The 27592-nt window shown below is 34.6% G+C and overlaps 2 protein-coding genes across 2 annotated transcripts in view; both read right to left on the reverse strand.

Moving 5' to 3' along the window:
* Positions 1–1823, reverse strand: part of LOC136039142 (uncharacterized) — a 51935-nt gene extending 50112 nt beyond the window's left edge. The window contains exon 1 of the mRNA XM_065722626.1: positions 1715–1823. Coding sequence (XP_065578698.1) covers positions 1715–1738 — 24 coding nt within the window. The 5' untranslated portion in view covers positions 1739–1823. The remainder of the gene's footprint in view (positions 1–1714) is intronic.
* On the reverse strand, positions 1535–26967 carry LOC136039143 (uncharacterized). The gene is made up of 6 exons (XM_065722629.1): positions 26871–26967; positions 23044–23241; positions 14585–15719; positions 10117–10226; positions 8767–8922; positions 1535–1920 (listed from the first exon to the last, which is right to left on the reverse strand). Exons 3-6 carry the CDS (start codon positions 15570–15572, stop codon positions 1747–1749), a joined length of 1428 nt encoding a protein of 475 aa, XP_065578701.1. The 5' UTR covers positions 15573–15719; positions 23044–23241; positions 26871–26967; the 3' UTR covers positions 1535–1746.
* Between the last annotated feature and the right edge of the window lie 625 nt (positions 26968–27592).

Here is a 27592-nt window from a genome sequence, read left to right on the forward strand (position 1 = left end):
AGTTCTTCAGCAACAGGTGTACGAAGATTCTTAGCTACAATTTTGAAGTCTCTTCTAACAACAAAGAAATCTTATATAAAAAATTCCATAGATTTTGTTGATAAGCTGAAAAATCATAGTATAACAGAAAAAACTATTTTATCTAGTTTTGATGCAGTTTCCATGTATACTTCATGCGATGTCCATAAATGTGAACAGGCCTTACAAAGAAAATTGGAGGAAAATTCTGCTTGGCCAGATTATGAAACCTTGGAAATCTACACAATAATGACATTTGTACGTCTTTGCAACAAGTTCTCTTTATATTTTATGTTTCGAGAAAAAAAATTCCTTCAGGTCAAGGGCCTACCCATGGGTACTGTTTTGTCTCGTTTTTTGGCAAATTTTTACATGGATTTCATAGAACAATCTGCTTTGAATAGTTTCCCCTTAAAACACTCTCTGGTTTCGCTTCGTTGATGATATTCTTGCTGTTTGGGAACATGGTAAGGACTCTCTAAAATATTTTTTTGGTACATTTGAATTCTTTTGATTCGAATCTTCAATTCGCAATAGAACTGGAAGATTAGGGAAAGCTTCCTTTCTTGGATGTTTTAATTATAAAAAATATTCCTAGCCTTGAATTTTCTATATATAGAAAACCGACCCATAATGATCAGTATCTACATTTCTCGTCAAACCACCCTCCTTGTATAAAGAGGGGTAGTAATTTCTTTAGTCGACAGGGTTCTAAAAATATGTTCACGTAATCATGTAAAATCCGAGTTAGATTACGTTAAAGATATTCTATTCTACAATGGCTACCCAATCAATCTCATTGAAAATATAATAGATAGACGATTAAAAAAGATAAAATAGGAAAATAGGGAGCCCGTCCCCCTTGATTCAGTTACACTGGCGATTGAGAAAAAAACTTTCACTACACTACCATACGTCTCGAAACTCAGCGACAAACTAGGAAAAATTTAAAAAAACAAAGGACGAGTTGGCGGAGGTCTTTGTCGAAATATTTGCTTGTTTTTCATATTTTGCTACTGGCTGACGAAATCTTCTTTTTCACCTATTTGATTTCTCTTTTCATTTATTATTTCCTTTTTTGTTTTCATACGTATATTTGAGTCAGGAGGGGGCGCTGCAATAATTTTTTTCAGGCAACGCCAACTATAGGAAAAGCCTTGTCTGCAAGACTGGTATTGAACAATTTTTTTTTCAGATTGTAGGACCTGAGTTTCGATTATTATTTTTTCTATATTAAAAAGTTTCCTACGTAGCTTCTTAAAGCATCTTTCAATTTTATTTTTCAAGACATTGGAGTGAGTTGTGATATTTCTAACAATTTACTCGTATTCAGAACTTATTTTTTTTTTTATGATTTAAACAAAAAAGGACAACATACATTAATTTAGAAGATAGTTATATAAAACGATCAGCCACAACTCCTTCCACAACGAACAGTCTCAGCTTGAAAGACCGTTAAACTAAAAACTACCTTTCACTGTTAAAGTTACAATGATTATAGTACAAGTAATACAGGTTATTGATTAGTAGTAGTAGAACAACTTTTATTATCAAAACAATGAAATATCGTACTGATAGCACAGCAAAAGCATAGCTTGCGAGACTGTGCTAATGGAAAACTAAAAATCACGAGAAAAAAATATTGAAGTAATCTTCATCGTCAGAGTAATAATATTACAGTAATCTTAGGAATTACCATAGGAATCGAAGGAATCATCATTGTAATAATCAAAAATCACTGTAATCCTCATCAAAGTCGAAAGCCAGCTTCAGTAACGGTAGAGTATCCAATAAATTAGATTTATGTGACATATAGAGACCCCAAGATATACATAGGTACCGAAGCTTTGGAAAATATTTTTTCACAGTTTGGAGCGTTTTGCTAGTCACTTTAGGACAACCCTGGAAAGAAGGAGAGAAAATAAAGCTCATGATTTCAAAAAAAGAGACAACAATTCTATGGCAATTAAACAAAATCAACATTAATTGAAAGTGCTTCTCAATGCTTTCACCTAAAAAAAAAAATTATTTCTTTAGGCGTTCATATTCGTTTTTATCTTTTTTTATCTCTTCGTTTTTTCGTGGAAAATGTAAAACAATGAAATTGTATGTAAAAAAATTAACAACAGGAATATGAAGCATTCACTATTAATTTTATAGTACATTTACTCTTATTATTTGACAATTAATATTCAAAACTTTGTTTTCCCATTTTTCAATGCTTTTGAAGACACGTCAATTGTTAAATGACTATTCCCATTAGCAATTCAATATTAGCAAAAATTATAGCAGAGCAATTGCCTTGCCTAAGTAAAGAACGATGTTAGGACACTGTAATCTTTTCTTCTGACCAAGGCACAGCGTAGAGAAGGGATTGTTATGTAATCTTCGAAAGGCGCTCATTCGATTGGAAATAAAAGCCCTCTTTTAGAGTGAATGTGATTTGAGGGCAATCAGCCCCCCCCCCTTACGATCACTATTCCCCCAAACATATCGAAACTAAATTTTGAGATCGCCATTTTGTTCAACATGGTTGAAAGGTCTTTGGGACATGGGGAATTAACTCTTTGGGGATGAAAACTTTCTCCACCCCCAGAGCCCTAAGGGGCAGGGGCTATAAGTTATACTAGTTGCCCATTGTTAACATATAAAGTTTTTGTGGAAGAGGTGAGGGGACTAGCTCGATTGGAAATAAGAAGTTCTAAAGCCCTTTTTAAGAGTTAAGAGTCGGACACTAACTAGTACCCCCTGGTCCTCTTTCCCAATATGTATCAAATAGAAATTTTGAAATAGCCATTATATTCAAAATAGTACAAAGATCATATAACAAGGCCTTCGTGGTTGATTTAAAACCCCAGAGCATGGGGGAAAGGGTTGTAAGTCATGCCCCAGGACATATAAGATTTTTTTGGAAGGGGTGGTCGCATAAACTTTAGAGGAGGCTCATTTGATTAGAAACTAAAGGTTCTGGTTCCCTTTTTAAGAGTCAAAAGTGATAGAAGCCAACTAACATCCCCTCCCCCGAATTCCTCTTTTACCTAAACACATCTGATGAATACTTTGAGATAGCCATCGAAAGTAAGTTCAAAGAACATATAGCAGTGCCTCCAAGGTTGACAAAATCCTCCAGGGTTCAGGGGCAAGTGTTTTTAAGTTTATACTCTGGGGGCATTTACCAAGCGTGGTTCCAGGGGGCTGTGGGGGGCCTGGACCCCCAAGATTTTCTGGCGCCCTCATTCCAATTCCGTTATTTTTCTTTTTTTTGCAATTTTTTGTAGTAAACTTGTCAATTTGGTCAATTATTCATAGCTTATTTACCCAATTAACATAAAAAAAAGCTTTCCTATGAACGTAAAGAGCAAAGTTGAAACTTAAAACGAACAAAAATTATTTATCTTCAGCCTGTTCAGTATATATCTGCAAAATTGGCATAAAAATCTTTTGATTGCTGCTAGCTTCCCCCTATTTTACGAACATAGAAGCTCATGGTTTGATGAATCAGTTTTTCTTCGTGTTACCAGATAAACGTTCGGTAAAACCGGAACTTATAGCTATTGGTCAATTCACAATTTGACATTAGATTGAAAAGTAGCTTTGTAGCTAAAATTTCAAAATGGATAAATTGAAACAATCTGGATACGAGCATAGAATGGATAAGAGACGAAGGCTAATGGCTGAATGTCGAAGGGGATCGAAGGATATTTCCGGATATTTAGTCAAAATATCCAGAAAACAATAGGTAAGTTTTGACTAATAATAAACCCCCTCCCCCCTCAAATAAATCCGTAATGTTTGCCCTTGTCTCCCTCCTTTTCGTCATTGACTACCCCGATATTGCTCCCGTATTTTTTTATTATTACCCCAAGAGCTTCTTTGATAGAAGCTCATTTCTTGGGACCCATCTGTAAAACAGAAGTGATCGCCTACAACGAAACATGTGAAAAATTGTAGGTCTGCCAAACGCCCGTTTCCGGTTGGGAGGACTTTTGGTTAACTGATACTGCATCCTCTATTTGCAGACATTTTGGTGCAATTATTTCATAGATTGGAAGAGTGGTGATTATAGAAGAGCAAAACCCTAAAACAAGAAGTTTCAACCACTTACATTCCCAGGTAACCCATTAGAAACCGAGAGCTTTCAAAAATTTAATTTTTCCCATATTAAAAAAAAAATCCAGAGAACGAAACTAAACCAAATCCAGGTCTGATTCTTATGACAGTTTACGGGGCATTTAAAATTTGCCTTAGCTGCTAGCGTGTTAGTCATAAAAAATTTAAAGTAAGGTGTGTCCAGTTGGGAACGTTGGGCGCTAATGAGTTAAGATGTAAATTATCAATACACGTGTAAAAACAGAATTTTGACCGTGTTTCGGCAAAACAACCTATATTGAGATAAGGTAGAACATCCAAGACCATCCATTTCTGAAGTGAACAATATCATCATAAGAAAATGCAGTATCTCTACTTAGGGCGTATTTTTGAGAATATTATTTCTTATTTTTCACTACTTAACGGGGAATTTTACAAAGAAAAAAAAATTACCTAACCGGTTGTAACGAGATGAATACTCAGGATTGACAATTTAGTACTTAACTGAGCACTGGAGGTCAAACTACTGATCAGACAGAATTAATGAAACCCTACAAATTTGTTTAGAAGAAAGGCTAACTCAAATAAACAAATTTGCTTAGACACTGTGGATTTACGGTCGACGAGAGTTGAGAAAAATATCAACTATCTTGAGTCGCCTACCTTCACTAGGATTTTTAAAGGGTTTTCTTTAACAAAAAAAAAAAAATTACTTCAGATGCCACGAGTCTTTCGTTTCCCCCAGTTCAGGATGCTCATTCAAATTCAAAGACTAAGACAATAACTTCAAGATTCCCGTTACCCGTTGCATCTAGTTCTCACACAAATTCGACTACAGAGACACTGTCTACCAACTTCGCCAAGGATAAAGAACTGTCACCGCCTTTTCCCCAAGATTCCGACACAGACATTGAAGTAAAACATTCTGATCAGCTACCAGAAGGATCGAGAGATCCTTGGTAAAACATTCTGATCTACTACCAGAAGGATCGAGAGATAATACAAGAACCAATATGCAGCAGATGGAGACGACACACCCAAGTAGCACTACATGCTCCTTGCTTGACACCGGCATCATGCCCTCCTCTGACTTCGGTTTCGCAGTGATACTAAAAGAAACGAACCAACTAACATCTGGAGATATTACGTTTTTTCCTAAGAAAAGATGGAAGCCGAAATTCCGACTTCTATACAAAGACGAAAGGGGGATGAAGTTACTCGTCGACTTAACATTGAGCTTCTTGCCCGGTTTCCCTGGCTGTGGTGAGCCGTCACAAAGAAGACGAGGGACTTTGGTGTAGTGTTTGTCTCATAATAAGAAACTCCAATAGCGGTGGAGGGTGGTCGGCTGTGTCAGGGGGAAAAGATGCACTTATACAACATGCCAAGTCACATTACTATATGAACTACCAGTGTAGAGCTGCAGCGCTTTTAGCTTCGTTCAAGCAAGAGGATCAAGATGTCAGGAATGCCTTGAACTCTGAAAGAATGAAATAATACACCAGAACCGTGAATTATTTACAAGGACTGTGGAGAAAATTAAACTTTGCAGAGCACAGCCGGGGTAAGTATGACTCTCTTATTGGACCGATACTTGTTTGTTAGCTTTTTGAAAGGCACGCCCACCTAAAGTCTCAGGCAGGTTGACTAAGAACTTAAATTGACTTAGGACCATTAGATTGCCTAGGATGACAGGTAAACAGGGCAAGCCTACCTATGGTCTTAAGCAGGTTGAACCAAAAATTTAGAATCACATTGGTACCCTTGGTTCAGTGCCCCCTTCCCCCAAGATTTTTTTCTAGATCCGCCCCTGGCATATACAGTTTTATGGTATGGGTGGTCGTATAAACCTCAAGTTGGGCTCATTTGAATAGAAAAATTGTAAGTTCTAGTGCCCTGTATAAATATTAAAAGTGATTGGAAGGCAATCAGCCCCCGCCCCCGCTCATCATTTCTTAAAACATATTCAATCAAAATTTTGAGATAACTATGATGTTCAACATTGTTGGAAGATTCAGTAATTATGCATTTGGGGATGTCAAAACCCGCACAGCTGTCAGGATAAGAGCTGTAAGTTAGGGAATTTATTAATTATTTACATATGATATATGTTATTGAGAAATGTGGGCATGTTTGATCTTTCATTTCCAAAAAGACAAAAGGCATTCAAGTGACTTTCAGAGAATACCGAAGATAATTTTGAGCAACATTAATATACGCTATGTATATTTGGTTCATGTACATCTGAAATTTACGTTCTTTTTAAGCGTTAAATTTACGTTAAATATAACTATATAAATATGAATTTAAATTATAAATATATTTATAAATTTAAATATAAATATAAATTCAAATATAAATTTAATTTAACTATAAATTTAACTTAAATTTACGTTAAATAAAATTTACGTTAAATAAACATTCTATCTTACGTTATTGTTGCTCTTTATTTTCACGTGCACAAAGAAACAAAGAAGGTTGCTAACTCTTCTTTCATATAATCCATATCTATATTAACTTTGTAATTTTATTACCTCGGTGAAAATATCAGGGGCCGTTGATATTAAACTCTAAGGTATACTTCCTACCTGGACTTTGTGTTGGATTTTTTACGAGGACGGAGAGGGGTGGAATATTCGAAGAGTAAAGTCAGAAATTATCAACGCTTCGCTCTTTACGCTAAAGTTTGACTCTTTCTCTTAACTCTACTTTTTAAGACAGTAAAAAACGTTAGCATAAAGAGCAAGCGTTGAGGAGAAAAAGCCCCTTTCATATACGGAGTAATTTCTGTTCGTTTTAAGTTTTAATGTCGCTCCTTACTTTCATTTAAAAAACTTGTTTTTTTATTTAATTTCTGGACGTTTTTGAATTAATGCATGTTTTGATCTTGGCTCTCCGCACATAAATAATTAAAACGAAATTTACATATTATTTTTTTTTTGGCTAAATGGCTTTCTCTTAGTTTAATCGGAAAATTTGAGAAAAAAGGAGCGAGGGCGGAGGCCTAGTTGCCCTCCGATTTTTTTATTACTTAAAAAGGTAACTTTAATTTTTTACGAGTTTTCATTAGTAAAAAATATATGTAAATTACGAATTAACTTACGTAACGAACTTCTATATTCGTATGTTTTTATTGCGTATATGAGGGGGTTCACCCCTCGTCGATACCTCGTTCTTTACACTAAAGCTTAAATTTTGTCCCAAGTCCTTAAGAATGACCCCTGAACCACAAAGGCCGTAGAATAAATAGTTGAAATTACTAAAAAATACTTCAGCGTAAAGAGCGAGGTATTACGAGGAGGTAAACCCCTCATATGCGTAACAATTTCTGATCGTTTTAAGTTTTAATGCTGCTCCTCACTTTCAGTAGAAAAAACTTCCATATTTATTTTTTCACTGTTTTTTTTTTAAATAATGCTAGAAAATCCTGCGCCCCCTTCTTTGAAAATCTCTTCCCCCATGAGAAGTTCCTCCATGGAAAGATCCTCCCACGTAACCCGACATTCTTCTTGCGACATTCTAGGACCACTGCGTCGATACGATCACCCCTGGGAAAAAAACAAACAAAAAAAAAAACAACAAAAAAACAAATAAACACGCATCCGTGATTTGTCTTCTGGCAAAAAATGCGAAATTCCACATTTTTGTAGATATGAGCTTGAAACTTCTAAAATAGGGTTCTCTAATACGTTGAATCTGATGGTGAGATTTTCGTTAAGATTGTATGACTTTTAGGGGGTTTTTCCCCCTATTTTCTAAAATGAGGCAAATTTTTCAGGCTCGTAACTTTTGATAGGTAAGACTAATCTTGATGAAACTTATATATTTAAAATCAGTATTAAAATTTGATTCTTTTGATGTAACTATTGGTATCACAATTCCATCTTTTAGAGTTTTGGTTACTATTGAGCCGGGTCGCTCCTTACTACCGTTCGTTGCCACGAACTGTTTGACTATGACTATACCAATATGAAGGCAACGCAATAATATGGTGCGTAACTCCAAAGTCATGCAGGGGCGAAAACAATTTTCGATTGGACTACAAAATCGAATGTTGCTAATGTCTTGCTTTTATTCCCGTTCACTGCCCGTGTCAAGAAATTCCCCAGTCTAGACACTGTCGCCCGAGTCAACCCAAGATCCACTACCCAACCAATGGGTTAGGTTGAATTCTATATTCTTGGTTCAACCTGTCAAAGACCATAGGCTGGCGTCCCTTGTTTACCTCTCATTTCAGGCAATCTAATGGTCCTATGTAAATTTTAAATTCTTGGTCAACCTGCCTGACATTCTAGGCAGGCGTGACGCCCACGTGTGTTTTGGAACAAAATCAAAAAATCAGTTTCATCTGTGGCATACCCTTCTTATGCGGTGATGTTTAAAGTGTTATGTTTGGAACGGTATTTAAGATTTTAATATGTGATTCTCATCAATGGCTTGATAAGCGTTCTGATGTCTCTTTTTTGTTATTCCCCTTTTTATGTCTTTTTCTCTATTGGGTACTGTCTGTGATGTCTTTAACTAAATAATGATAATAAAAAGTAAATAAACAAAGAATTTAAATAAGTAAAGGCTACATATAAAATAATGCAGCAATGTCGAAGACACAATCTGTTGAAAAAAAAACATGAAAAATGGGAACAACCAACTAAAAAGTACCTTTAAGTTGAGGACACGTAGTCTTTTTAATTCCGGAAGGAGTTTAGACAAACCTAAGTCAGTAACTTTGCGGCAACCACTCAAATCCAATTCTTCTATAGATCGCTTGAATGATTCTGGTTGAGCTGCAAGGTGCACAAGACCACAGTCGGTAATCTAGAATTAGAATATAATTTGAAAAATACGAACATCGTAATTGAATTTACATCTAAAAACCGGTCCACATTAAATTGCAGAAAAATGAAAAGTACGTGTAAGAGTAGATTAAAAAAAGTTTATTGGTCTTTACACAGTAAAATATAGGGTATTCGTACCCTGTGTACTTTGATCAAAACTCATATACTATGTATATAACTAATACAATTTGAACATAACTCATATACCCATATATTTTGAAAAAAACTGCATTCATATTTCTATTTCAAAGGTTTCAAATTTATTTTATACCTGAGGGCAAAAGACCGACAGGAAACAATAAACAGTTCAAAAGATGACATTTTATCATCATTTATCATTATAAAATCTGACCAATAAATTCTATACATTGAAGTATATAGTGATCTTCTGTTCCTTTTTTATGCCTTTTGCAACCTTTTGCTATTTGTCAGAACAGCACATATTGCAAAAGTTTTTGACACAATAAAATGGGAGGAGAATTATTTTGTGAAGAAGGATTAAAGACATTACTTAAAGAATAAAAACAATAATGCCTTAGGCACCTTTAATCTGGAAAATGAGTCTTTTGAATAAAGTGGTTGCGAAGCTACATATAAATTACTGAACATAGTAAAAGTATATTTTTGAAAACAGGAAGGTACATAGCAATTTTAAAAAACTTCAACTAAACCCCAATATAGGAAAGGTGAATCACCAGGTAGAGATCTATCGCAAGTAAATTGCTTAGAATGATGATGCTATTGGGACGAAAAATCCTGTGATAAAGTTTTAAGAGAAAAACAGCGTCGCTTTAGGAAGAGGAAAGGATGGGTCGGCCAAATGTCCGCTTTATATTAATGACCGATAAGTGTCTGTGTTATCAAAGCTCTTTAGTCCTCAGTTTTTTTTTTATATTATGAGCAAGCGTTTACTTCAGCCAGCAGAAGATATTTAAAGAAGGTTCTATCCCTGTATGGTGTACCAAATATAAACATTAAAGTGATAAGTGCTAAACTGATAAGTGATATGTCCAAAAATAAAATCGCAAAGGTTAATCTAGGACTTAAATTATACTAAGGATTTGAGCGGTCTAGATGAGAGTTAAGGAAAATAATAAAAAATTTCAGGGTTAGAGAGTATATATAATCAACATGTATGCATTATGTATCTACGGAAAGAGAGAGGATTACAAACCTGAGAGCACTGTCGTAAAGAAAGTTTCCTTAAAGAACAGAACGTAAATGCTGACTCCAAAGATACATCAGTCACTTTAATGCACTTACTGAGTTCTAACTTAGTCAGCCCTGAAAAGAGAAAAAAAATACCTAAGGGAAAGACCAACAGAAAACAATAAACAGTTCAAAAGATGATATTTTATCATCATTTACCATTATAAAATCTGACAGAAAAGAAAGCAAGAGAAAAGAAAGAGAAAAGCAAAGATAAAAAAAGACAAAAAACGCAGCAACAAAGAGAGTCATACAAAAACAACTAAAGCTATAAAAGATTCTGCAATTTTTTTTTTTCATCAGAAAAATTGCCTAAAAACATGTAGAGTAAATTGTAATTAAAAAAAAAAAAGGTTCCAACGATGTTCTAGCACTTTAGATAAGAAAAAAGAGGGGCTGTACTGCTTCAACACAATATACCACCCTCAAAATTTTGATATTTTTACAGTTAACCCAACAATTTCTTATTTTGTTCATCAAATCTTTTCTTCCGATTGCTTTCCTCACTCTTTTGCTAGTTTGAATTTTGTCCTAATTCTTTAAGAACAACTCCTGAAAGACAAGGGTCACTCAATTAATTCAATGAAAAGCTTCTATAAAAGAGTAAAAAAAATTAGCGTGAAAAGCGATGTTTTGAAGAGGGGCAACCCCCCTAAAACACGTACAAATTTCTGTTAGTTGTCAGTTTTGATATTTTACCTTTTAGTAGAAAGCTTGTATTTTTTCTATTTTTGACATAAAAACAAACAAAGTCAAAAAGTACACTTATTCACACAGAAAAAAGCATATTATCGTTTATCTGTAGATTTGGTACAAAACAAGCTAACTTTCTGGCTAACCGATTGGGCGAAAAAGCCTAAACCCTGATGACGCGCAAAAAGTATGTATGTTAAAGCGAAAAAAATAAGAGCTAAGAGCTCATATGGCACTTGTGACGAGGCAAGAAGAGCTAAGAGCCAAAAGCTCATATGGTATGAGCTCTAACAAAATTCTTAGAATCAATAGATTGATTTAAAAGGAAAATCAAAGGCTTAATGCCGGTCAGGATTTAAAATAAGAGCTCTGAGTCACGATGTCCTTCTAAATATCAAAATTCATTAAGATCCGATTACCCACTCGTAAGTTATAAATACCTCATTTTGCCTCTCCCTTTAGCCCCACAGATGGTCGAATCTGGGAAAACTATTTTATCAAGTCAATTTGTGCAGCTCCCTGACACGGCTACTAATTTTCATCGTCCTAGCACGTCCAGAAGCACCAAACTCGCCAAATCACTGAGCCCCTTCCCCCCTCCAACTCCCCCAAAGAGAGCGAATCCAGTACGGATACGTCAATCACGTATCAAGGACATTTGCTTATTCTATCCACCAAGCTTCGTCCCGATTCCTCCACTCCAAGTGTTTTCCAAGATTTCCCCCTCCAGCTCCCCCCAATGTCAAAAGATCTCGTCGGGATTTGAAATAAGAGCTCTGAGACATGAATTCCTTCTAAATATCAAATTTCATTAAGATCCGATCACCTATTCGTAAGATAAAAATACCCCAATTTTCACGTTTTCCAAGAATTCCGGTTTCCCCCTCCATATAGACAGATTTGATGCCTTACGATTCACCCAGTAACTCAGGGAGAAGTTAGAAGATTTTGGAAGTTTAGGCATAAATGTACACCCGCTTCTGATAGGATCAGGCAAAGATCCTCCATCCCTCCTTCATGATGGCTAATATGTAACTACACACAAATGCTCATGATTTTGTCAAACCTCAAATGAATAAACGTAGTAAATGAAGCATTCTAATAAATTCTTATATTAATTTCGTTAATTCTTAGGGGGTTCTCTTTGAAAATGAATGCGTCATTACAGGGCCCGTTTGAACCTGTTTGTAAGTTTAAAATACCTCATTTTTTCTAATTTTTCCGATTTACCAGATGTGTCAAGAAGAGTACTTTTCAGATTAGAATATTAAAATTTCTGATGAATTAGTTTTTAAAATATATAATAGTGTGGATGATTTCTATTTTCAAACGATTAATTCACCGTTCCCAGAAATTGATATACATTAAAAAATTTTAATTCTCGGTAATTGTGATTAATATGGCTCATTCTCAGCCATATTAATCACAATTACTTAGGTCTACAAGAATATGCAGTAATCTAACTGATTCTTAAGAAAACATGTCAAATTTTAAGCTATGAACTAGTTCCGAGAGGTTTGTCCATGAACAAAATAGCTCAACAATTCTAAAAAATTAGTTTTTAATATGATGCAATTTTATATTAATAAATAAAAAGTTACCATGTAATAGTACGAGTAATTGTTTTCTAATTTCTCTGTTTTCCTGATTTGCGTTCTTTGATACGAACAGTATAGCATACTGTATCCATGTCAGCTTGAAAGGGTCTTAAAATATAACGGTTTCCAAGAGCCAATAAATCAATTTATCTTCTAAGCCATCCTGGTTTTGTTAAAAATAGGTCTGTTCTAAAAAGTATTTTGGGCCCCTGCACTGGTTTGCTCCTAACAGGGTTTCATCAAATCTCCTTTTGCATGTATTTTTGATGATTTTTAGCATGCATATATTCCACAAGGTTCTTTTGTAAGCGCGCCGCTTTGGGTCAGGAATTTTAAACTCAAACATCCATAATGGCGACAATGTATTTCTCTGATGAATCCTGATTGATGGTAATCACTTGAATATAACTCATTAGATGAACATCCTTTCACTTTTAAGTTTACGACGGCTTATTAGAAAGGCTTTTGACGGTAACTCACTAAAATATTGGTCGTTGATCAGGGGATCATGTCAAACACAGAGGCAATGTTATTAGACCTTTGACCAAAAAAATAAAACTTAGAAATAATAAGGAATTTTTTTTCACAGTGTAATTCAATTCAGTGGATATTTCGGCCCTATGCTCAAAGGCCTTCTTCAGCATAACACCAGAAAAATATATGAATACATATGAGAACTTAAATAAAAATGTGAAAATTAAAACTTAAAATTAAAAAAAAAATTTAAACTATATGGTGTTTTATATGGAAAGGCGGTGTGGTTTTCGTCACTATAGACCTTAACAAAGCTGGAAAAAACTATTATCTCCAAATTTCGATAAAATATCTATTCAGGGGAGTGTAGCTAAAAAGGAGGCAGAAATAGGGTTAATGTCGTCCAAACCCTTTCGACTCTTAAAATGGTACTACAACTTCATTGATTTCCACTTAAATAAGCCCTCTTTGAAGTTTCATTGGCAATTCATTTCATACGAAGTAGCCTAGGAAAAAGAAATTAGCATATTGACCCCTCTTTTCATAGGCGGCACTACTGCAATACATATGATGCTTAGATTTTCTTTCCTGGCATTGTAATCCCTAGATTTAAAGATATAGGTTTTAAGCCCACCTTCTTTGATATCCTAAATTAAATCAATACTAGTAGATTATGGTTTTCCTTTCAATAAGTTGAATGTTCTAAACATCAAGTGGTTTTGAAACTTTCTATCATCCTGTTTACAAAGAAAAACTTTTTTTCTGGACCTTTTTCACCTCCGTTTCCGCAGAAACCATCTTTTTTCATTATGTTCCAGAGCCCCCTTGACTCAGAAACATAATGATAAAAGTTTTACAACAATTACAGAAGGGATTTGGTCCTGGTTCTTTCGCACGAAATAGATAGAAAGTTTTACCTGATGTTCAATAGGACTCGTTTGTGCAAAGGTGGCTTGGTTCTAAGTTTCACACTTATTAGAGATAAAACTTTGTTTTTAACTATTATGGGCCTTCATAAAGTTATTCCTGCCTTAACAAGATATGATCTACTTGTGGGAAAACAATCCTCGAAAGTTTCAAGCAAATCAAAATTAAACGTAGCAGTATTTTTCGATTAAATCATTTGTCTTTTAACATTGGAAAATTGTATAATTTACGGTCCTTGCTCGTGGGGCTGTGCGAGTAACGTTATCCTTGGAGGTCCATATATTCGATATATTAACTATTCTGAGAAAAACATGAATCGGTAAATGTTGGCCTATTGCAATGGATAGCACAAGGGTAAATAGAGGAGGGAAGTCAGCTGCCAAGGGATACTAACAGTTTCAATACAAACCAAATATACCCACTGCACATGTTTCTACAGCAATTTCTTCAATACGATATGTCCAGAAAAAAAAAGTGTAATTAACGCTTGGCTCTTTTTTAACTATTACCTATGCTTGACTTTAACTGATAAGATAATTGTTTTGTATCTCTTATCTCTTTTCCTAATTTAGATCGATGATCATAGAAAAAAAAATCAATAGCTTCACTGGTCAGGGTATAAGGCAATCGGCGTGACTTTACCGTGAATGTAGCTTCGGTAGGACAGACTATAGGACAAAAAAACTGCATAGGATTTTCACTCACTTTGGCTGAACTACAATAAAAAATGAAAATACGTACTTTTCAAATGGCGAAGCGGAGGTGTGGAGGCGTCAATTTCCAGATGTTTGAGTCCAGTTAAGGCATCGTCGCTTATATTACAGTTTTCCACTCTAAGAACAACCAAATTGACCAAATTAGTAGTTATTTCTCTAAACAAGTTTTCATCCAGAGGACACGACGATAAACGAAGAAATGTCAATTTTAGGAGTCGTGAGGCAATCAATCTGAGGCACTTCTTGGCATTGTTAACAGCGGTTTCGGAAATTAGGTCAACATCAAAACTATAGTCTATGTCTAAGTGTGTCAAATGTATATCCCGTGGTTTGTCTAAAAATCTTTGCAAAATTGTTGGCTCAGGGAAATTACGGAGATTATCATGTAAATCAAAACCTTTTATTTTAAGAGTTCTAAGTTCCTTGAAGAACATTAAAGACTCTAGCCAACAAGAATCGGATAATGTACCATAAAAATGGAACGTTTCTAATTTTTCCAGGTGACGACAGAGCAAGTTGAAATGTTCAGTAGAAATATAATTGATGTTCATAAATAGATGGACTATTTCGGTTTGGTGAGTAGCGATGGCGTTGATTACAGCGTCACCAATTGCAGACTTGTTGATTACAAGGCCGTCCGGTAGATCCAATGATGTTAGCCGCAAATCTGGTACTTTTAGCAAACAAACCAATTGGTCCCTGCTTATACAGTTTTTGTCAACTTTAATGGAAACAATGGTGGCAAATTTTGGTTCAACTATGCGTCGTACTAGGGGTAGCATTCGACCTTCTTGGTTATATTCAGGTATGAAAAGTAACGTACACAGAGAAAGGTGAACTAGTTTTGGCATGAAATTGGTCAATTTTATTAGTGATTTATAAGTGGAATAAGGACTATACTCATTTTCACTTCCCTTAATTTCAAGATGAGTTACGCTTACTAAATTTATTAAATCACAAACTGAATCCGTGTCACCATCAGCACAATCACAACGATCCACAGTGAGGCTCATTAAGGAAGTACAGTAACAGAGGAAACTCTCAATTTGTCTTTCATTTAATTTACAGTTGTAAAACCTTAGATGATTTACATGATCTGAAAAAAGCTTCAAACAGTCCAATACTTGTTCCCATTCTTCTGTAGTATCCCAACCAAAGTCCTGCACACAGAAAAAAAAATTAGACAAAATAGGACACTAAAGATGTAAAACATCTAAAAGAGCAGGTTCGTTTCAAAACAGTCCAAACAAGTCACGGATAGCAAAATTTGCAATAACATAGAAAACTCAATTTTTCTTCCATTTATTTTAGACTAGTTGAATCTAAAATGATTGACCTGACGTTATGAAACATTTCAGTGATCTGAAACTTATACTCTTCGGCTCCTGAAATCCTAAAAGGTCCCATTTTTTGCCTATAGGAACACAGTGAGTCAATATTGAAAATGTTTAGTAAAGATCAGAATTAGCCACATACTGTCGTAATTTTCAAATTCACTTTTTTTGTCAATAATAAGTTTTATAAAAAATAAAGTTTAAAAATGTAAATATTAATACGAACCCATCAATATAATTGGCTATATTCTATCTTTACAGAATACCTGTTGATAGGCAATCCTTTTATTACGTCGGTGATATAATAAAATTTTGATATACTGATATAATACAATTTTAAAATTTATTATTAATTAATTAAATCTATTAACAAATTAACTAACATCATAATTATACAATCCTAATAAGGGGGTTAATGTCAGATTTGCCTCTCACTTAATCGTACTATCTGTACGATAGTACTATCTGATATATATATATATATATATATATATATATATATATATATATATATATATATATATATGTATATATATATATAAATATATGTATATATATATATATATATATATATATTATATATATATATATATATATATATATATATATATATATATATATATATACATATATTTATATATATACATATATATATATATATATATATATATATATATATATATATATATATATATATATATATATATATATATAATATATATATATATATATATATATTATATGTATATATATATATGTATATATATATAAATATATGTATATATATATATATATATATATATATATATATATATACATATATATATACATATATATATATATATATATATATATATATATATATATATATATATATATATATATATATATATATATATATATATATATATATATATACATATTCAGACTATGTCAAATTAATAAGCTTAATGATACCTATCGAAAGTTGAAAGCCTAAGAAAATTTGTCCAACTTTTGACAGAGAGGGGAAACACCCTCAAAAGATCAAGTGATCATAATTAAAATCACACCATCACATTCAGCATATCAGAGAACCAAGCTGAAGAGGTTTAAAGCTCCTATATATAAAAACATGATTTTAGCATTCTTTTGCCAGAAACAAGATCATGGATGCATGTTTTTTTTTGTTTCGGTTTTTTCCCAATAGGGATCGCATCGAATCAGTTATCTACTCTTAGAAAATCAAGAGATGGCTCATTTGATCAGGAATAAAAAATTATATTGTCCTTTTTGAATAACGAAAGATATTGAAAGGCAGCTAGCCCACTCCCACCCCAATTTTTCCCGAAGTATTTTGATCAAAATTATTACATAGTCGTTTTGTTCACAAAAATGAAAAAGCTCACAACTATGTATTTGAGGACGATTTGACTCCCAAAGCCCCCGGTGTAAGGGACACAAGTTGTTGATTTTTGTCTACATATATTATTGGCTATTATTATACAGGTCCATTTAGGAGGGGGGGGAGGCTGAATTTCCCGGCATTATTAAATACGATCAGAAATGAAATAAAAAACAAAAATTTTCAACTGTAAGTAAAGAACAACATGATAATTTAAAACGAACAGAAATTGTTTCGACTATGAAGGTTGTTACCCCTCCTCAATACCTCACTCTTTACGCAGAACTTTTTTTGAATTTTTAAAAAGCTTATTATTCTATTTAATGTGTGCCTTTCAGACATATATGGCTGATCATGGCTATCTTCATTAAAAGCTCAAAGAAATATCAAAGAAATAGAATTTACTTTTTCACATGTTTACAAAGAAATTATACAAAATACGAAGAAAATTACGTTCTTATGAGGACTGTCCGAAATAACCTCTCAATTTGATTAAATCACATTATTGTCTTCAAAAAATATATTCCAATAAGTGAAAGCTAGTCCCCGAAGGCTATTAATAACGACATCCATTAGATCAAAGCCCATTACCAATGAGACCTGATACCCCCTAAATTTGTATTAAGTCGAAGTCCACTAGCATGAAACTTGTTAAAAATGTTTATTCTACAACATTGCTGTTAAAAATAGCAGACTATTGCGCTGTTCGGTGACTCATTCTTGAGTGAAAAATACCTTTATGGTTTTTGCAAATTATTTTGCAAAAAAAATCAAACAGATACAAGCGTGAGAGATGCTTTTCGTCACAGAATTATATTTTATCAAACAGTTCGTGGTAACGAACTGTAGAAAGGAGCGACCCGGCTCAATAGTAACCAAAACTCTAAAAAATGGAATTTTGATACCAATAGCTACATCAAAAGAATCGCATTTTAATGCTGATTTTAAATATATAAGTTTAATCAAGTTTAGTCTTACCCATCAAAAGTTACGAGCCTGAGAAAATTTGCGTTATTTTAGAAAATAGGGGGAAACACTCCCTAAAAGTCATAGAATCTTAACGAAAATTACACCATCTGATTCAGCGTATCAGAGAACCCGACTGTATAAGTTTCAAGCTCCTATCTACAAAAATGTGGAATTTTATATTTTTTGCCAGAAGGCAGATCAGGGATGCGTGTTTATTTGTTTGTTTGTTTTTTTGTATTTTTTCCCAGGGGTGATCATATCGACCCAGTTGTCCTAGAATGTTGCGACAGGGCTCATTCTAACGGAAATGAAAAGTTCTAGTGCCCTTTTTAAGTTATCAAAAAAATTGGAGGGCACCTAGGCCCCCTCCCACGCTAATTATTTTCCCAAAGTCAACGGATCAAAATTCTGAGATAGCCATTTTATTCATCATAGTTGAAAAACCTAATTACTATGTCTTTGGGGACAACTTACTCCCCCACAGTCCCCGTGGGAGGGGCTACAAGTTACAAACTTTGACCAGTGCTTACATATAGTAATGGTTATTGGGAAGTTTTTTACTGTTTTAAAAAGAAGAGTTGAGAGAAAGAGTCAAACTGTAGTGTAATGAGCGGGGCGTTGATGAGGAAGCAGCCCCTTTCATATACGAAGTAATTTCTGTTCGTTTTAAGTTTTAATGTCGCTCCTTACTTTCAGTTGAAAAAACTTGTTTTTTTTTATTTAATCCTAAGAAGCAATGAAGAAACTTTTTTGCAAGGTGAATGCTTTAATCCCACTGAAACTTTGAAGGGTTTCTAAGATTAAGAGAAACCAGTTAATAGTTGGAAAACTTTGACTGCCTTCGGAATAATCCAATCTCTCCTGATTTGCATAATTCTACACAAAAAAATTTAAAAACCTTTGAAATTTATTGCTTAGAACAATCCCAAAACGACGGATTAACTGCTATTCTAATTAGCGTGTCATCTATTAATGCGTGGGACTCAGATTTCAATCCTAAGGCAGTCAAATATTTCGTAAAGAAAAAAAATTAGAGGTCTTTTTTTAAACTGTCCCAGTAGCATCTGCCAGAAATGACAAATTGAAAAATGGAGCGATTGTAGTACCTGTATAGGCTAAATATAGCGGGTCAAGAGATATGTAGGGCTATGGGGAGGAATATAGTAAACAAACTGACTAAAGGAACGGAGATGGCAGCAATAAGAGGTGATGTCCGGATGTATCTACCCAATACTACTGGCAATAGGTGGAAGCTACTGCTGCCACTCCTACTAATACTACTACAACTACTACTAGTACTGCTAGAACAACTACTGCTTCTACCAGCACTAGTCTTTGGAGGTGACAAGTGGTGGGACCACGACAGGTCCCAGGCCTACCGGGGCCCCGCTCTGACAGTGCCAAACATGTTACGAATTACAAGCACGTAAGTGATTTTGGAACTTCACAAGGGGCTTTACAGAAAAACTGTGGAACGATCGGCTGGGATTTCCAAATGTGAGGCCTCCTTAATGTGGAGCAGGGTCAAATGTTGTAAAATTCAAACGCCCCAAAACTCTCTTTCTTAGGGCCTTTTGGTCTTGCTTATCAGATAAATATCCTTTTCTGTAGTTTCTTTAATTAAATAAACTTATCCTTGCTCTAGGCTTCCCTGTGGCATCCTAAGGTGTTAAGTTGAAAATGTCACTAGAGGAGGAAGGAATGTTGACCTAGACCGAAGGGCACAAACGAACACTATTGCAACTTACTACGGATACTACCGCTGGTATCTCTAATACTACTATTGCTTCAAATGTTACTTCTGCTACTATACGTACTATTATTGCTAATGAAAAGGGTATTATTTAAACTGCCAGAGAACAGTGAGGGCGAAGGGCCTTCGACATTGTCAAGATATATAGAGGCGAAATATCTTAGGAGCGGAATAGAGTATAGAGTTAAAACTTTCAAGGAAAGTTTATCTGATGAGAATATGTTTATAAAGCCCATATGGCATTTGTGACGAAGCCAGAAGAGCCAAGAGCTCATATGGCATGAGCTCTAGCAAAATTTTAAGAATCAATAGATTGATTTAAAAGGAAATCAGAGGGTTAATGCCGGTCGGGATTTAAAATAAGAACTCGGGGTCACAAGGTCCTTCTAAATATCAAAATTCGTTATGATCCGATCACCCACTCGTAAGTTAAAAATACCTCATTTTTTCTAATTTCTCCTCTCCCTTCAGCCCCCCAGATGGTCAAATCGGGTAAAACGACTTTATCAAGTCAATTTGAGCAGCTCCCTGACACGCCTACCAATTTTCATCGTCCTAGCACGTCCAGAAGCACCAAACTCGCCAAAGCACTGAACCCCACCCCCTAACTCACCCAAAGAGAGCGGATCCAGTCCAGTTACGTCAATCACGGATCTAAGACATTTGCTTATTCTATCCACCAAGTTTCATCCGGATGATTCCACTCTAAGCGTTTTCCAAGATTTCCGGTTTCCCCATCCAACTCCCCCCAATGTCAACAGATCTGGTCGGAATTTGAAATAAGAGCTCTGAGACATGAATTCCTTCTAAATGTCGAATTTCATTAAGATCCGGTCACCGGTGCTTAAGTTAAAAGTACCTAAATTTTTCCAATTTTTCCAAATTAAGACCCCCCAGCTCCTCCAAAGAGAACGGATCCGTTCCAATTATGTCAATCACGTATCTAGAACTTGTACTTATTCTTCCCATCAAGTTTCATCCCGATCTCTCCACTCTAAGCATTTTCCAAGATTTCTGTTTCCCCCCTTCACCCCCTATGTCCCCGGATCCGATTCAAATTAAAAATGGAGCATCTGAGATATAAAATATTTCTATAAATCAAGTTTCATTAAGATCTGATCACCCATTCGTAAGATACTCATTCACCCATTCATAAGATTATGACGAGGTTGGAAGAGCCAAGAGCTCATATGGCATAAGCTCTAGAAAAATTCTAAGAATCAAGATATTGATTTAAAAGGAAAATCAGGGGCTTAATGCCGAACGGGATTTAAAATAAGAGTTCTAAGACATAAGGTCCTTCTAAATATCAAAATCCATTAAGATCTGATCACCCACTCGTAAGTTATAAATACCTCATGTTTTCTAACTTTTCCTCTCCTTTCAACCCCTCTAGATGGTCGAATTAGGAGAAAACATCTTTATCGAGTCAATTTGTTCAGGTCCCTGACACGCCTACCAATTTCCATCGCCCTAGCACATCCAGAAGTACCAAACTCGCCAAAGCAGAGGGCCCACCTAACTCCCCCAAAGAGAGCGGATCCAGTCCGGTTACGTCAATCACACATCTACGACATTTGCTTATTCTACCCACCAAGTTTTATCCCGACCTCTCCACACCAAGCGTTTTTCAAGATTTCTGGTTTCCCCCTCCAACTCCCCCGAATGTCACCAGATCTGGTAAGGATTTAAAATAAGAGCACTGAGACATGAATTCGTTCAAAATATTAAATTTTATTAAGATCTGGTCACCCGTTCTTAAGTTAACACCCCCCAGCTCCCCGGAAAAAGAACAGATCCGTTCCAATTATGTCAATGATGTATCTGTAACTTGTGCCTATTTTTCCCATCAAGTTTCATCCCGATCTCTCCACTCTAAGCGTTTTCCAAGATTTCAAAGATTTCTGTTCCCCCCCCCCCCTCCTAGCCCCTATGTCCCCGGATCCGATTCGAATTAAAAATGGAGCATCTGAGACATAAAGATATTTCTACATATCAAGTTTCATTAAGATCCGGTCACTTATAACAAACGAAATTACAGCTTAGCAGTTTATACAACCAATTTTTGAACAGATGTTTCACATAAACTGAATAAATATTTTCCTAAGTTTGTAGAATTCTGAACTGACAGCAAAACAGGATTAGGAGCAGGAAAAGTTCTTACTTAACCTTAAGAAATTGAAAGTAACATCATTGACGAGCTGTGACATCAATAGATTTTACAATACAATTTTATTCTCCAATAAACTTGAGCAAGCCCAGTTTTGAATATAGTGCTTTATTTTCAGATTTCTACAAACATACAAAACAAAAAATCGAGAGCCGCTTGGTTTGAAAGAGTTCTTCAAAAATATTCAACAAATAAGGCAATAAAGCAATTTACGTTTCAACTTTGCTCTTTATTTTCATGAGAAAAACTTCGGTTTTACAAGTTATCTTTTGTAGTAATTCTCCAGTAAGATTCTCTGTAAATTTAAATTTCATTTTTTTTCAGCTATAGATTCAGTTATTTTTTGCAGGTATGGAGGCTCTTAATGGACTTTATAACCAGTCTTAACTCAAAATAAATAATACAGCATGACATCATCTACAAAAGTTGTTTGTCTTTGACATAGTTGCATCATGTATTTCTATCAGCCAAGGTATATTGATACATATAGTAAGACAAATCGCTTGGATTCATTTTTATTTCTCTTAAGGAAAAGCCCAAGTGTTGCCCTATCTTTAATTTCAACTTCATAATTTAAAAATAGCTGGTATTTCCTATGTCCAAATGCAAGTACACAAAGCCTTGTGTGATGACTCATTTGTCTTCATTGATTATATTCTTTGTTGATCAATGATGTTAACACATCAAACAGCTTAAGCATAACTTCTCAATCTGTTTTCATTTAAATGGCCAATAATAGCATATAGTCTTGATTTTGTCCTGAAGCAGTTGTAAAGTCCAGGAGAGAGGGATCTTTGGCCAATCCTTAAAGGGGATTACTCCACTATTGTCCTGTGATATATGTCAGGTAAAAATTTCCATTAAAGTACTTTACCCTAATTGTAATCCTTTTGCAGCGACTAGGATATCTTGATAAAGCAGCTAGAGCCTGACTATGGTTTCAGTGGATTACAAATTCAACGTTGTTATGAATCTTACTGTTGTTGATAAATGCTGCATACCAGCTTCTATAAGTCTGACTGGCGGCTTTGACATCTCTTAAGTTTAGGTATTCATAGAATGTGCATATAACCTAGAACGGTATAAACTAGACCAAGAATTTAGATATAACCTAGAACAGTATAAACTAGACCTAAAAGAATTTGGGTGCAGTGTGTGCTTTGCTTTCTTTGTTGAATTAATGTTGACAATTAGCCTTCAGAAAGGTAAGTGATCAATGCCACCTACCACTTATATTTGAAAACGTCACATAGTTTAATCATATGTTATATACACTATTTAGCAATAACACAACAAGTGGTGTTATTACTTGTGGTACATTCAATCTGCTTTAAGAACTTTTACAGTAAAGAGTTATATACCTTTTAGATGTCTTCTATTTATTTATTTTTCCCTTTGCCCAATTTATCTGGAAAAGGTGATCATAAAAACATCACAGAGGGCTCACTTGACTGGGCAAATTTTGAAGATAGCCATTTTTTGCTAATTTTGATAGGATAAAAAGACAGAGTTGGGTCTCTGCTTGGCTTGAAATTTAAAGGGTATTTTTTAATATTTGCTTACAATGAATACCCAAAATCCTTCAGTTAAGGGTATCCATCAACTAAAATATCAACAGCATTAAAGGAACAGCTAGGGAGATCAAGCTGAAACTTTAGTGACCTGTTGAGGGGTGAAGTCAACCTCAAATTTTGGTTTGCAGAAGAGGCTGGGAGTAAATATAAACCCCTACACTTATCATAACTATTGAAATCATTTTCTTTGTTATACTACCCATAGGAGTAATTACATCAATGTACTGCCACTGACATCTTAATTTAAGAGAGATGTTAGGTTTTTTTTGTTTTGTTTTTTTACAATGGACACCAACTTTGTATTTACTATGAACACTTAGATCTCCTTCTCAAAAATAAAGAATAAAACAGAAGGAAAAAATTTTCTTTCTGTAGCTTTTTTTTAATATATAACCAACACAAATCTAAAGATGTAAATGAAAATATATTTCTTTTATATAAATCAATCAATATTTTTATACCCCAAAGATTCAAACAAGGGTTAGAAAACAAAGTACAAGAAAATGCACAAAACACAAGGAATAGAGAAGAGAAAAAGAATAAACACATTTGTCTTATCCTTACACAGAAAGCAAACAGCAACACTCTGGTGTTACTAATAATGAACTGATCAACCCATATTGTGTGGCAAAACATTTGTTTCTGGTCTATAGGGGCATATAAAAGAAAAACTTCCCTAAACAATAAAATATAGACTGGATCCTTTTCAATAGGTAATAATAAAAAGATTCTGAAATGGAGTTAGTGTTGGGACATGAGGCATTGCAAAAGGATTATAAACACTGGCAAGAACAGACCTGTTATTGCAGTCTTTACAACTGATTACCATGCAAACCACATTTCTAATTTTTATTTTTTAGATGTGTGATGAGACCCTTGTTAAATTGAAACCTTCTCATCTTGGAATAACAAGGTACTTAATGCTTGCAGATAACTGTATATTCTGATCTCCTAGTTTTATGCAGTTGGTATCATCTAAAAGGTTACTAGAAGCAAGAACCTTGCTCTCTAGTCAGACTTCAGACCAGTTTTTAGTACATTACCTGTTAAGTTTTATAAAAAGAATTCTCCCAAATACACAATATGGTTCTACTTAAATTTATAACATTATCAGCATAATTGAGCATAAGAAAGTCCAACCCTTATAAATAAAACTAATTTTAATCTTTCTTATGGAGGGGGGGGGGGTTCCAACTGTTAAAGATTCCTTCAAACTGGCACTTCAGGTTTTTAGATAACAAAATCATTATGGGAAGGAGCTTTCACAGAAACACATAGCCTAGCATACATATTTTTAAACTTCAGTACACCAAAACTGAACAATCAAGACTTCTGGTAGTAATGGCTTCAAAGGGTTTCTTCTGTTGCTTGATTTCTGTAATGTTACTTCTTTATTTCCTGCTTTGCCTATACCATGTTTTGCATGCGTAATGCTTGAGCTGTGCTTATACAATGCTTTATTTTATAGTTTGCTTGGGTCAATAAGCCTTATTAATACAAACATAGCCTGGTGTCAGAAGTGGGATCCATAAATCACCATGGAGGTCCAGCAACCAACCATAAACTGGGATGATGGCTCCCTTGCTGAAGAGTGGAGTCACTTTGAACAGCATGTCCAGCTGATGTTCATTGAAGCTGTTGCAGAAAAAACAAGAGCTAAGAGCTCATATGACACTTGTGACAAGGCAAGAGGAGCTAAGAGCCAAGAGATCATATGATATGAGCTCTAACAAAATTCTTTGAATCAATAGATTGATATAAAAAGGAAAATAAGAGGCTTAATGCCAGTCAGGATTTAAAATAAGAGCTATGAGTCATGATGTCCTTCTAAATATCAAAAGTCATTAAGAATTGATCACCCACTTGTAAGTTATAAATATCTATTTTTTTCTACTTTTTCCCCTCCCTTTAGCCCCCAGATGGTCAAATCTGGAAAACGACTTTATCAAGTCAATTTCTGCAGCTCCCTGACATGCCTACCAATTTTCATCATCCTAGCATGTCCAGAAGCGCCAAACTTGCCAAATCACTGAACCCCTCCCCCAACTCCTCCAAAGAGAGCAAATCCAGTATGATTCTGTCAATCATGTATCAAGGACATTTGTTTATTCTATCCACCAAGCTTCATCGTGATTCCTCCACTTCAAGTGTTTTTCCAACATTTCCTCCTCCAACTCCCCCCAATGTCAAAAGATCTGGTTGGGATTTGAAATAAGAACTCTGAGACATGAATTCCTTCTAAAAATCAAATTTCATTAAGATCTGATCATCTATTTGTAAGATAAAAATACCCCAATTTTCATGTTTTCCAAGAATTCCAGTTTCCCCTCCAACTCCCACCAATGTCACAGGATCTGGTTGGAATTTAAAATTAGAAATTTAAAGCACAAGCTCCTTCTAAATATCAAATTTCATTAAGATCTGGTCACCCTTTTGTAAGTTACAAATACCTCAATTTTCAAAATTAACCCCCCCCCCAATTCCACCAAAGAGAGCAGATCCAGTCCGGTTATGTCAGTCACATATCTTAGACAGGTTTCTATTCTTCCCATCCAGTTTCATCCTGATCTCACTGCTTTAAGTATTTTCTATGATTTCTGGTCCCCCCCCCCAACTGCCCCTCCCCCCAATTATGCTTGATCCAGTTGAGATTTAAAATAAGGGATCTGAGTTACAAGGTCCTTCTAAATATGAAGTTTCATGAAGATCTGATCACTCCTTTTTAAGTTAAAAATACATAAAACATAACCTAATTGGTAAAAATTGTAGACCATATTAAATCAAGGATTTACCTGTCAGTTGGCTTGTATAAGGAAATATTTGACATTAAATGCTAGAAACAAGCTTGAATCAATTGATGTACCCTGAAAAAACCCTCTTTGATTTGAAATTTGAGGGGATTATTAGCAGCCATATTAGATTTGTAAATGGTATTCTGATAATAGGGTCGATATAGTCAATAGTAATGATTTATTAACAAATGGGTTTGTCAGTTGTATATCATTTGAAGGGTTGATTGGACAGTGGGTTGTTAAATTGAGAAAAAGTACAGACTAAAATGAAGGATTTGTCATACAACTGACTATAAATTATAAGCCAAAATTAGAATTTTACTATAGACTCTAACCTCTTCTGGTAGACAACTCCAAAGTCCTTCAAATCTTTCTTGCTGAATTCTTCCTGTTTCCATGCTTTCTTCCATTTTTGAAACAGGATGAAAACGTGCTGGGAAAACACGGTTGCGGCCAGGAAAAAAAAATGCTAGAGACTGGAAATAAAAATAACTAAATCAGCATGTAAATCCTTAGATAATTGACTAGAGATCTTTATAGTTATAATTTTCTTTATCATTGAAGTTAATCGATTTTTTGGTATCTTTACCATATTTTATACATAAGCATCTATAGGAACGGGATAGAATTACCCCCAGATGCGGAAAAATATCTTTAGATGAATGTTTTGTTTTTTCTCAAGCAAAAATTGCCCTTGAAATTTTGAAACACCTTTTTGCATATTTTAAACAAAAACCTTGCTTCCTCCCTGTATTTTCCCTAACCGGTACCCTTGGCTTATACCCTGCTCACTGAAAATCGGTTATTGGTGATCTAATTGAAATACTTGTTTTGCAGTGTTTTTTTTTTTTTCCTTATCAACCCAAAACAACAGTTTTAATCCCAAAAAGTATTAATACTACTTTTCTTTTTGCTTTATTTGAGCTAGTGTAATTATTGAGACACCAGCGACAATTTTGGAAATAGCACTTTTCTATTTTTATGAATAAAATGTGCCTCACTCTTCACAAATTTCGGTAATGTATTGCTTCTTTAAAAAAAAAGAGGTACTTGTTAC

Source organism: Artemia franciscana, chromosome 19 (genome assembly GCF_032884065.1).
Source record: "Artemia franciscana chromosome 19, ASM3288406v1, whole genome shotgun sequence".
Classification (NCBI taxonomy): Eukaryota; Metazoa; Arthropoda; class Branchiopoda; order Anostraca; family Artemiidae; genus Artemia; species Artemia franciscana.